General features: G+C 34.5%; 1 protein-coding gene and 1 long non-coding RNA gene across 2 annotated transcripts in view; one reads left to right on the top strand and one right to left on the bottom strand.

Annotated features, from left to right (window-relative positions):
- Positions 1-13,583, bottom strand: part of LOC136040840 (uncharacterized) — a 199,615-nt gene that overhangs the window by 91,102 nt on the left and 94,930 nt on the right. The window lies entirely within an intron of this gene.
- LOC136040612 (uncharacterized) lies at positions 10,170-13,283 on the top strand. Its single transcript, XM_065724888.1, has 2 exons — positions 10,170-10,357; positions 12,107-13,283. The coding sequence occupies exons 1-2, from the start codon at positions 10,248-10,250 to the stop codon at positions 13,248-13,250; spliced, it is 1,254 nt and encodes a 417-aa protein (XP_065580960.1). The 5' UTR covers positions 10,170-10,247; the 3' UTR covers positions 13,251-13,283.

Below are 13,583 nucleotides of genomic sequence, written 5' to 3'. Positions count from 1 at the left end.
CAAGCTTTTACTAAGATTATCAGCAATGAGTTGCTGCAGGTGACAGTAGTGTTATTTAAAAAAAGATTTTTCTTGAGCTAAGGTGAATTTCGTACACATTCAGCTTTTTCGGCAGGCTTCACCACTAATGTGGCAGAACCTACCCCCCCCCCTCCCTAAGCTCCCATTCCAACACAGGATACTCTATATTATAGTTGAGCCAAGCACCATTTTAACAGCCCCGTGTATTGTCTAAATTAATTTGGTAGTGGGTTCGCTGCTTCATATTAATAAATAGCATTGAAATAAGCGGGCCACATAAAGCAAAAGCAAAAATACAGGATAATTCCAAGTTTTTTTACACATAATTCCAAGTCTATTATTATATTGTAACACGAATCTTATGATGTTTCATAATTAGACGAATGTACATATAAGATAACCCTACAATACACACAGACTTAATACAAAAATTGTAGTCGGTATGTTTTCTCTTTCAATTGCCAACAGTGCAAGTGAAAATAATCTTTCTTGCCATGTGGTGTTGCGGCAGTACGTCTTCAACCATTGAAGGCAAGAAAAAAGTCTTACAAACGACGCAGAATTCATAGGAATTCTGAGGTACTGTTTGAATAGATCAAATATCAGAAGAGACGCACAATTCCAGTGTTTTTCAGCAAAAGCAGAAGCTCTTTCTAGAATGTTTTTGTTTTAATATCCTCAACTCCGTAAAAATACTGTAACTCAGACATGCAGCGTTCAAAATTGAGCTTATAGTATGTACATCATAAAGTACCATACTACACCTGCAGCTTGTACTTTTGTAAAAAAAAAAAACTTTTTTTTTTATTTAGTATTTATCTTTAATATCTGAAATATTTAAAATCCTTTTTATTTAATTTCATGGATTGAAACAAGAATGATGCATGACAAAATACACGGGAAATACGTAATTTGGCTATATGTTTGCATACTGGGGGGGGGGGGGGCTATGGGTAAACTATAGTGTTGCTTCAGTCAAAACTTGTCAAGTACAAGTATATCGCACATTGTGAAGTAGGTCTAAGAATCGTTTTTTTTTTTTACATTTTTCCTTTTCAACCGTCTAAATTCCATATTTATAAAAAATTTAAGGAGTGGGGCAATTTTTTTCGTATTTTATTCTCCTGAAAATACCAAATAAAAGTTTATTTTTGTATGAATTATAGTCTTTTCTCTAAATTATTGGGATGGGGCAATTGCCACCCCCCCCAACGACGCCACTGTGTATGCGCACACCTTAATGCCCTTAGCCATTCCGAATGCAATGTGGATACGCCATTTTAACATCCGTATTTAATTAAACATTCCCCTCAACGTGCCCTGAGAGCTTTAACTTAAACTGTTGGGACCGGTCTCCCCCTGAAATTCCCCCCTAGATTCCCTGAATAATTTCTGCCCCCATAGAAATCACCCCCACCGCGCAAAATTTAATCCTCCAAAATTTCTATGACCACGAGGGAGAGATTAGGAATCAGGAGGGGCAGCCCCTCTGATGTGGAACAAATTCTACTGGTTTTAGGTTTTAATGTTACTTTTTGCTTTCATACTAATCAGTTTCTACCTCCATCCCCTTCCTTGGAGCTAATTCTGTATTTATATGAAGACTCGATTTTTGAAAACTGATTATCAATTTTGTATCTTCTCTTCTGTCAATTTTGTAAAATGTATGAAATTATCGAAGCACCATCTTTTGAAATATTTTTAGTCCCTTCAAGTTAGATAAGATAAGGCTTACTTAAAAAAATTAGTTATCACAAACCCGACTTGGCCTAATTCGTATTTTGGAGTCGAAACAAAAAACAGACAAACATCAAGAATAGGTTTAAAATCAATTACACACTTAAAACTGGCAGAAGAACGTACCGTTATTTTATAAAATCGTAAAAAAAGAAGAAAAAATGATGTGTATGCATATATGGGCCATGACATGTCAAAAATATAAATCTAATAAATCAAGAAAGGTCATTAAAAGCATACAAAGCAGGACATAACCGAACAAATGGAAATTACAAACAGTAGCCTAGTTGTTTTTCCCCCTAATTCTGTAGCATAAGGTACAAAGTTGATTTCCATATCTTGAAGTCAATAAACGAATGGGAGACAACAGATAATAGGTAAGATAAAATCTTTATTGGAAAATGTTACTATCTCAAACCCAGAAGGGACTAATTCAGAGTTTGGAGTCAAGAAACAAAAAATTATCTAATAAAAACAGGCAAAGTTTGACTATTTCAAGGGTTTTAAGAAAATTTTTGGTAGTTGTCATTTAGAATGAGTTTTTATTTTTGTGTCCAGACAACATGATTGTAGAGTCAAATATTTTCATAATATAAATTTTTTCATTATGCTTTTTCTTATTTTTGTTTTGATAAAACAAATTCCATATATGTCAATCCTACATACAGGTTTGTTAGTCTCATATAAGTATATAATCTGGCACTGGCAATCATTTTTCCCACAGGCAAGCCCAATACCTGCAACTTGCATTTTAGATTTCTTAAGACTATTGTAAGCAATTATAATAGTTTTAGCACCATTTTCAACAAAACTTGTGGGTTGAAATTTCTTCGTTTCCTACAGTGTCGAACCTATTTATTCTAGTTGTCTTCCAACAAGGAGAAAATTATAATGTTTTTTCTTCATAATTTCGTGGTTTAATCTGTTTCTAAATCTCTGCCGAAAGGAAAATCAGGTGATTGGGGTTTGAACCCCATAATGTGAATGGGGTGGGTTGAATTCTTACCAGGCTGATGCTATTTTTCTAACGGCAAAGTTTGCCGTTTTTGTGTTCATTTTTGTCTCCTTGTTTCTCTTCAAATATTAATGTCATTATGTCAGAATGTATAATGTTTACAAATATTTGCATTCTCCTTGATATTTTCTTAAGATATTATTTTCATTATTTTGCCAATTTTGTAAAACCTTTACAATTATAAAAGCACCATCATTCAAAATGTGCATTCTCTTTAAGTTTTTCCAGGCATGATTTTGTATGGTGTCATAGAAACCGAACAAGTTTTTTTTTTATCTTGGTCCCTAGCAATTATATTTTTGATTTAATGACGTTGTTATGTAATTCAGCAAGAACCAGGCATGTCCCATTGCATTTACTCTCTGAAATACGAAAAATAAACTACGCATCAGCATAATCCCCGTGGCTATTCTCTAGTTTTAAGTCATGGGGTGGTCCTTCAAAGAAGCTATAATGACACGTTTCTTCATTTCATTTTTTTTTTTTTTGCTTTTAATGCTTAGAAATAATGTGAATTACCTCCTTGATAATAACCAGTCGGATTTCGCCGAAAATTGAAAAAAAAAAGACTGGTAAATTTGCCATGATGGTTTTGAAGCCTCAATAGCATAGTGCTATTGCATCAAAATGTTGTTTTGTATTAGTTTGCTCCGTTTCAGCTAACTAATAAGCATTTTTCACTTCAGATTGTTGATTTGGTAAATGATGCCGTAAATCAAGGTGCACATGTCGTTACTGGTGGGAAAGCCTTACCGAACCTCTCAAGTCAGAGATTTTATGCTCCAACTGTGTTGACGAAAGTTACAAAAGAGATGAGAGCCTTTAAAGAAGAAATATTTGGCCCAGTTGCCGCTATAATTCAATTTCAAACAGAGGAAGAAGTTTTGCAATTAGCGAACGAAGGAAATATGGGATTGGCTGGTAAGTGACAAGAAATGTAAATATTGCAGCTGAGTTGATAGATGATAGTCTTCTCTTGGTGTCCTTAAGGTTAGTAGGCACAAATACGAGTCTACTACTGTTAATTTTAGTCACCGTTCAGCCACTGGTCGTCCTGCGCAGTGCATGACTATGATGCAGGGTATTTTGTAGAATATACTTCTGAAATTGGATGAATTGAAACCGCTAATGGTTCCCAAAACTTTGCCCAGAGGGCAATACCCCTGAACACACGAAATGCCGATAGTTGCGCAAGCAAAACCCCTTTAGGAGCAATCTGAGGTGGGAAAAAAAATTCTTTTACTAGTACTGGTTCTGAGTATCAAATGCCGCTTGCCTTTGATGGCTGGCGATTGGTGAGTGAACACCTCCTCTCCTCCGAGGAACAAATATTACCTGCCCAAGCCCCTTAGAAGCTTTTGGGTTGGCTTTTCAAAATGGGGCTTGAGCCCCAGTTCATTTTTTTAATCTACCGATAATAGTAATAGTAATAATAATAATAATAAATATAGCAACTGAGCTATAGCTGCTCAGTAGCTTTCCTTATGTAATTTTAAGTTTATATTTTATTATCTAGTATATTTTTCATTTAATTAGGAATATTTGGGTGTTTAATAAGTTTAGCGATTAGAATTTCTGTGCAATCCAAGCATTGCCTTAAAGATTAGTTTTCCACATAAAGCGGCTGAAATCAAAACATTAGACATGATTAGCCTTTTTATTCTTACTAATTTGCCATAAATTCTCAAGTTTTATTGCAAGAAGCTTACAACTTCTGAGAAGCTTCTAGGGAAGATACTTATTCTGAGGAAGAAGCACCCTATATTCGCTTTCCTTATCGTACAGAGCTAGTCTTGTGACTGATATAGCCATTTTAAGGAAGTCTTGTATTTTATTTCTTTTAGGCTATTTTTATACCAATGACTTGCGGCAAGCTTGGCGTGTTGCCAGGAACCTTAAAGTAGGAATGGTTGGAATTAACGATTCGCTTGTTTCTACTTGTGAAGCTCCTTTTGGGGGAGTTCGACAGTCAGGAGTTGGCAAAGAAGGATCCAAGCACGGACTCGACGAATATACTAACGTGAAGTTAATTAGTTTTGGTGGATTAAACTGATTATTTTTCAATTGGAATCTTTGTTAGATTACAAACTTACAACAATAATGTCACTGTTTTTGCTGGGCAAGGTTCCATTCCCCATCGAGCATAAAAAACGTTGGATACGAAAAATAAGAAGTTATTTAAAAAGGGGGACTTTTCACGAAGACAGGGATTGACTAGAATAAAATCTAAGTGAGTGTTTTATTTGTATATTTAATAGTCATCATCCACAAAGAGGAAAAGCCATATATGTAACGAAATGAAACAATAAATGAAAATATAGAACTCACAACTGAAAAAAGTAATCGGAAAAGCCTGAAAGCAGTCTTGAGATAAACCAAATTGAAAGAATCTGATGTCATTATTCTATACGAGTTTGGCTAGACTAGTTCAATGAATTAAAATCTTAGACGATTTTTGTTGAGCTTCTCGCTTTTCAGGCAGATAGCTTCGTAGGTTTTTTTTTTATACTGGTTGAGTTTGATCTGATATTGATATTGTCTATAACTTCTAGTTTCTGTTTATAATGGAAAAGCGAAGCAGTCTTCTTCTTTACTTGTAACGATTCGTAGTTCATAAAATAAAATTTAAATATCTCGGGCACTAAATGAGATATGAAAGGCAAAAAATTAGTCAACCGTACTCAGCTTAAGGGATGGTAAAACTTTAGTTCTTTATGGATTGTAAAAAAAAAAGGCTCCAAGATAAAAAAAAAACGATAACTGCGTAGCACGGGTAATAAACCAACATTAACTTGATATAAGCAAGTGAAAATAGCTTTTGGCTCCAAATTTTATTGTGATTTACCCCTTCCACCACGTTTTGTTTGTACTGGGATCAAACTCTTAGCAATTTATTATCAAGCCTTTGGGCAAACTGCAACTTATTAATTTTGCTGAACATTAATTTTATTTCTAACAATAATTTCTTCTTTTTCACGATAACTATTCAATCAGGAAAAAAGATGGCTTTCTTTTCGTTCCATAAAATTTTATTGAGTAGGCTGTTGTCATTCTTAAAGATCTCTAACAAACAGTTCATTATTTTGCTTAAATAATCCTTCAATATTCTCATATTTTTATTTATCTAAGCAATCGGACTCTTAGAAAAACATAAAAGTTTTTCAAATTACAGATAGAATCACAACACCTCTCAATTTCTTCACAACAGCACAGTGGAGTATTTTGGAAGGCGATCATTACAACCTTTTCTTCGTAGACTGGCAACTTATCAATTTTACTCATTTCCTCTTTAAAAACTTTTATATCACTATGCACAAATTTCATAGACTTTTGGTTTCGGTTGACCTAGGTGACTAGAAACTTTATAGTTTTTAGAGAGATGTTGCAGGGATGCTATTTGGATAGCCTAGACATATTGTTTCTTTTGATTTACATCATCCCCCCCCCCCTCCATGTTAAATTTTTATGCCCATGCTGCCCTTCAGTCATTAGAAAATTTCAACTAGATCCCCAAGCTGTTCCTAAGATAATGCAGATACGTTATTTTGTTAGCCTTGGTACACATGGCTCCTTTGATCGACATCACTACTTCACAGGTAAGAGATCCAGGTTCATCAGGGGCTCATAGCTCCAAAACTATTAAAACAGATTTGAAATAAAATCATTGAGCTCTTGCTCCCTTCCACTTAGTCAAGATTTGAGATCCACCTGCCCCCCTATTACTTCCTGGAATTTCCAAATTAATCCTCAATGCCGTTTTCCAGACTATTACAGATACACTATTTTGATCACCTGGCAGCTCATAGTGTCTTTAGTTTTTCTCGGTATTTATCTGTGAGTAGATTATAGGTCTCATCGAGGTTTATAGTGCAAAAACATTTAGGTGGATTGGGAAAAAGTATTTTTAACTGGAAAGTTCCAACTTCATCCCCCAAGTCATTTCCATGACATTGTAGATAATCTATTACAATGACCTTGATTCACATATTATCTTTTGATTTGCCTCTCTGCTTTACCTTAATTCAATATTTGGGATCCACTTGATTTCCATCCCCAAACCCTCCCAATTTTTGGAAGTTTCAGCTCGATCCCCTAAACCCCTCCTGAGATATTACAAAAAATCTAAAATCTCGGGTTCCGTAATGTCTTTGATTAACTGAGATGTGCGTGTCGTTTTCAGATTGTACATTTAGGAAATGAAAGGATTTTTGGCCTAGAGAACGATCCCTAAGGGGTCTTAGCTGATCGACCAACCAAGAACTAAATTTGCCGTCTTTCATATTAGAATTTTTGTGAGGAAAATCGGTAGTTTACAAAATTAAGGGCAAAACGATATCTCAAGATTTGACCCCATGTTACGCGGACTACTGAAAGATTGGGTGGCAGAAATGGGCACTTAAGAGGTCGGCTGCTCTCCAATTACTTTCGGCCCTTAAAAATAATACTGGAACTTTCAGTTTTCAATCGGATGAGCAATCTCAAGTTCCTAAAACCACACCTTCCATACCTCATGGCCGGTAAAGAAATTTTTTTGGCCACTTTTGTTCAATGTTTTTTGGGGGAGGGGGTGTGTAAAAAATTTGTTCTTCTACTAGGAGTTTCGATTATGACTGCCTCTTCTATACAATGTGGCATTGAAAACAAATAATGCATTGTAGGCATATAACTCCTTGCTTAGTCAGTGCTAGGACGCTGCCTATGATGTGATGAGGGCATAAACTCTGCGGCTCTTGCAGGAAGTGAAGACCTCCAACCGAATTGATTAATTGAAACCTGCTCTTAATTCTTGCCTGGGGCTGAAAAGAATGTTTTAATTGTCCATGAGACCTAAGATTCTGCAATATGACTGCTGAAGTGGAGAACTATGATCAGTATCAGACAGGACTATCTAATCCGCTTCACCAAAACTCTTTCCTTTCGCTTCAAGCTTCTTTATCGCCGGTTGATAGCAAAAGGTCATAACTGACACCCCTAGTTGAAATTTAGATGCGAAAACTATTTAGAGCAATTTTTACGAGATTTCTAGTCGTATAGGTCGTTTATCGTGAGATACCTCTCAGCTGAACAAAACTTTATTGTAAGTGCATGTCACCCACTTTTGCGAAAGCAAAATGAAAAAACTAACGAGAGGATCAACCTTGGGATATTTGTCGTAACAACATAGCCGACATCACACACCTTTGATGTTTTTTTTGTAGTTTATCGCCCCCTTTGTCGTTTGCTGTGTATTGTGGCCTGAAACAGTTGTAGGTCATGGAGTGAACGAACTAGCAAGCGGTGTCATCTTGACAGTTGGGAGAGTTCTATCTACCTATTCTGAAGTTTCTGATATTATCACTTCTTTGGTTTCATTAGTGTCATAGAACAGAAATTCCAATCCTGATATCTAGTGAACCAGGTCACTAGATCATGCAGGAAGTAGATACAGTCTTTAGTTACATTGAAAGAAGTTTCAAGCATTCCGAGGTACAAGTGCTGGATTTCAGTAGGTGGTTGTCATTCTTAGAAGTCTCTAACATACAAAAAGGAACTTAAAGCAAGAAGGACACTTCTTCCACAAAGCTGGTTGAAACTTTTGCAGTCCCAAAGTCGTTGGATTGCAAACTAGTTATTCTTATTGAAAAATCAAATATATATGCCAGCCTATAGGTTTATGTCTCCTCTAAATGTAGCATAATACAACTGTGCCACCGCAAGGCATATAGCATACCCAAAATAAGAAGCTACAAACTCCTTCCCCCTCAAAGAAGCTTAGAATGGGGACAGACTATATTTGAAGGTCTGATCGGCTACCTTGCTTCGTTGTTTTAACCAATGTAATCGAAATTTTTGAAGTTTATTTAAAATCATTTTGAATAAAGTATTCAGTTTAATAGATCAAAGTAGCGCAAATAAATATAAAATTCCCTGTTTGAGCTCTAAGAAAACCTTGGCCATTCCCGAGAAAAACTTGTTGACAAATTTTTGAATCATAGCAGAAAAAGAACCCAAGTGCTGTTTTGCAATTTTGTCAAAACTGCCTTAGCAGCAGAAAGGATGGGCAAAAAAGTCGTATCCGTTTTTCGTTTGGCATTTCCCCCGAATACATTTTACCCAACAGCGCGAAAATTCTACCAACAGGTCTCCCAGACTAGCGGCTTTAAAACTGACGTGTAAATCGTTTCTTCGTCTACCATACATTTAGCGTCAAAAAATTGGATTTTTTTTTTTCAATTGTGTTCTTCTCGAAATTTGAAAAAGTGCAGATACAACCAATTTACTGTCAGCCAGTGATCCGAAGCTCTTTCTTTTTTTTCTAGGGAATATTCTGTTTTTCAAGTGGAAGGCTCTGGTTAAGCAGGCAAGTAGGCCAGCAGTAGTTTCAAACTAACTTGAAACTTAAACTGTTTCGCATACTGACCAATGGTCTCCGTTCCATAGGTACCGATCTCCTGATTCGGTGCCTTCGGCCATGAGTGCAACGCGTGGGTATGGCAAATTATCCAACGGTTTCAAACTAAGACGGGACTAAAATTTAAAAGCACTTATTAATTGTGCAGTCTCCAAAATATTTACGTACAATACCAAATAGAAAACTAAATCCTCAAAAAAATATTTCTCATGTGAGGAAATACAATTGTAGAAATAATTTTCCATTCGACAAAACAAACATTTACAACAAAACTTGATTCACTGAAAAAGCTCAAAAACAAACATTCAGTGATGCAGTATATTTTCTTGGTGGCATTGACGTAGCAATTTGAAATTCTTAGAACATATGTCAAATCGAATTTTTAGATTTCTTTCTAATCCTGTTTTTGGAAATATTATTTCTTTTTTGTTTATTCGTTGTGGCTACCTGATGGTTTCAGGATAGTTTTACCTGTTTCTCACCTGCAACCTGATTTACTACCATCTGTGCCCTTGAAGTAGATTTTAGACAGACAGGGAGCAACCCAATCCCGCTTTCAGTTCTGTTTTATTGCATTTATAGTATGAATATTTTGTTTAGTATAAATATATAATTTTATGCTCCTGTATTAATAGTAAAAAAAAATTCGTGGAATAACTAAAAGACAAAAAAAAAGAAAAAATTAATATTTTTGTCTAGTGATCTAGAAGCCAAAAGATACTTTCCAGAGTGGGCCTAGGTGCTGACTTTGCGAAGAAGAAGAAGAAAAGACAGCAAGGTAGACTCAGGGGATACCGGTAACCAAACTGTAGAAGAAGAAGATGAAGAAATGGAACAGAAAGAGTTTGGCCTAAGGGACAACAAAAATTTTTGGTAGCCTTATTAGTGAAATTCCGATTCAGTTATATCCGCTAATATTTATGTCTACATTTAAAGCGGATGCACATTGGCATCACTTAACTTAGTTAAGTAGTCTAAGTTAAGTGATTTTACTTAGGTCTCTTCACATTGAAATCTTGCCGTTCACATTGAAAAATGAAAAATGACTAATAGGACTAGGCAAAAATTTTGAATTGTTGGATCATGGAATTGAGGATGGATAACACTTATATGGTCAATGATAATGAATGTAGCTCTGATGAAGATTTGCTGCTAATTCTTCACTTAAGGCAGCAAAAGAAGAAAATTAAAGGGTATTTCAAAGTTATAGATGCTGTTTTAACGGAATAACCCACTAATGATTTGGTCTAACTGAATTTCATATAGGGCCTATGGCCTCGTGAAGGCAATATATATATATATATATATATATATATATATATATATATATATATATATATATATATATATATATATATATATATATATATATATATATATATATATATATATATATATATATATATATATATATATCTTGAAAAGAGAAATCACCAATGCAACAGCAAAAACACATAAAAAAAAGGGACAGAAGGAGAAAAGGAAGACTGTTTTCCTAAATTAGTGATTAATATAGACCAGCACTTGAATGAGGCCTTAACCCTACTCATCCATTCAATCACATAGGTCAAACAGCATAGCCAAACACAATCAACCATAAAGAATAATCCATGGACAGGCAGTCATGTCGTCAATAAGTATAAGTTGTCATTTACCAAACAATAGAAAAAATAATAAAGACAAATAATTCAGAGGCAACAACCCAACACAAGGGCTAATTTACCATATTACCAAAAACATGGTAAAATTTTAGTTTAGTGACTTCTTGCTATCTCGGAAAGGGGCTAGGTATCCCAGGGAGGTATTTTAAAGTACCTACTTCCAATCCCTCTCACTCAAGAGGACCCTGAAATTTGCCTACATAGCAGGTCTATACCTATCAAAATTTTTAGAAAACAACATTTTACCTTAATTTTCAGTTACCAGTTGCTTTTTCTCTGCCACTAGTTCTGAAAATGAAACTGTTATTTGAGTAAAATTCTAAGCCATATCAATGGTTTTTTTTTCAAAATTTTGGAAATGTATTTGCATATCTTTAAAACCTTATAAATTGGGATTGAACAAAGTTGTCAAGCTGAAAACAATTTTGTTGTACTTCATTCAAGCAGAAGATCTATTTTGCAAGGTTTCACTTTTATAGCACATATTTTTAAAGGTCATCAAAGGTCAGGACCCTTTTGAGGGAGAGTGAGTGGAGGTAGGCACTTCAAAATACCTTCCCAGGACATACTTTAGTCTGTAGACAAATCCCTGAAAGTTTCATTTTCCTAACTCAACCTCTTTCCGAGATAGCAAGAAGTCACTAAACTAGAATTTTACCATATATATATATATATATATATATATATATATATATATATATATATATATATATATATATATATATATATATATATATATATAGCCTAGGCTATATATGTATATAGTCTGTATCCTAGGGAATGGAAACATGAACAAAATCCCAGGTAGAAATAGGGTGTTTAATTGGGATGCTTCAATGCCCTGGTTGGTAGAAATAGTGAGGGAAAGTAGGATTGAATTATACTTTTTGTATTAATGTTCAAAATATGGTCAGTCAGTCAGGTATCCAGGTAAATTCTAACATTGGCATATATTTTGAAGAACTTAACAATTTTTGTACACATGGTTTGTGAAAATGATTGGTAAAATGCATTGGCATAAAATTTTAATCACAGTGTCCATTTTCTATTTATGCAGTTCTAATTGTTCTAAGCCTTAACATTACTCTTTACTTTCCTTTAATTTTCAGTTATTACCAAAATAGTTTTAAAGCATTGGTTTCTTTGACAAGTACTAATCGAATTCAAATTTTTATGTTTGTGTTACAGCTGAATTGACCAGTCAAACAGTCTTTTGCTTAAACTATAATATGAAAGGAATATTACTTTAATTTGTTTATAATTTATATATTTACTTTTTAGGAAGAAAAGACTATGGGTACATCCAATTCTACAAGAAAGGGAGAGGACTGTGAAAGGCCATCTGACACTGCTTAATGACTTACTTATGAGAGACGATGAAGAGAAATTTTTAAATTTTGTAAGATTAACAAAGGCAGAGTATGTTGAATTGCTTAGTTTAGTGAGGCCTTTTATAACAAAAAAAAACACCAATTTTAGAAAGGCAATCTCTCCAGAACTGAAGCTTGCTTTGACACTAAGATATCTGGGTACTGGTATGTCAATGGCAGCTCTCCATTATGAATTTCGTGTTGGTCACTCAACAGTTTCACAGATATTATCAGATACAATGATAGCAATATATGAAGTTTTAAGTCCAATGTATCTGCAAGAGCCTCAATCAGATACATTGAAAAGTGTCAGTGAAACTTTTAGGGCAAAATGTTTTTTGCCAAATTGCATTGGTGCCTTAGATGGTAAACATGTGCGAATTCAGTGCCCATACAAGTCTGGGTCTCAATTTTACAATTATAAAAATTATTTTAGCCTTATACTTTTAGCTGCATGTGATGCTAATTACAAGTTTATTTATGTAGATGTTGGAGCTTTTGGAAGTGAGAGTGATGGGGGTGTATTTGCCAGGTCAGATCTTGGGAAAGGCATAGACACTGGGAAAATAAAGCTTCCTGATTCACTTCCATTGCCTGGAACAACAGAAAATTTTCCATTTTTTTTTGTTGCTGATGAAGCCTTTCCATTGTGTAGTTATATAATGAGACCTTTTCCTGGAAATAGACTCTCAGAAGCACAAAAAATTTTCAATTACCGATTATCCACAGCTCGGCGCCTAATTGAAAATACGTTTGGTATACTTGTGCAGAGGTTCAGAATTTTCCGAACTGAAATACTAGCACAGCCTGAAAAAGTAAAAGCAATAATCATTGCTTCTGTATGTTTACACAATTTCATTATTTCAACTAGAGGAGCCCCAACTGATATTCAAGAGCTATCAATAGGAAGTGGGATTTCTCAGCTTGGCAGAGTTGGGAGCAACAATTCTTCCAGAACAAATCAAGATCTTAGAAATAGACTAATGGATTATTTCTTATCTGTAGAGGGTGCTGTTCCTTGGCAGCGAGAAAAAGCATTGAGAGGCACATTGTGACTTGATTTATAAATAAATATGCATGTAAACATATCATACACTATTTGTATATATAGATATCCTGAATATATATATATAGAGAGAAAGCATTTAATATGAAATGACTAAAGATCAAAATATAATAACAAAAAAAATCAAATATTGGCTTAAAGTGAAAAAGATAAAACATATTTCAACGTTTTTTGGTATGTTCTAGTATAGCATTCATGATTTTCATGCGACACTGCAGTTTCTCCTCAGCTGGTATATCCTTCATGAATGATACAAGTGACATTAGAAAATGCTGGTCTTCATCCATAGTTATAACTTTATTTTTATCCCTTTTTTGTTTTT

The sequence above is a fragment of the Artemia franciscana genome, chromosome 21 (assembly GCF_032884065.1).
Source record: "Artemia franciscana chromosome 21, ASM3288406v1, whole genome shotgun sequence".
NCBI lineage: Eukaryota > Metazoa > Arthropoda > Branchiopoda > Anostraca > Artemiidae > Artemia > Artemia franciscana.
The sequence above is the reverse complement of the archived record's forward strand: the minus strand, read 5'-3'. Positions and strand labels throughout refer to the sequence as shown.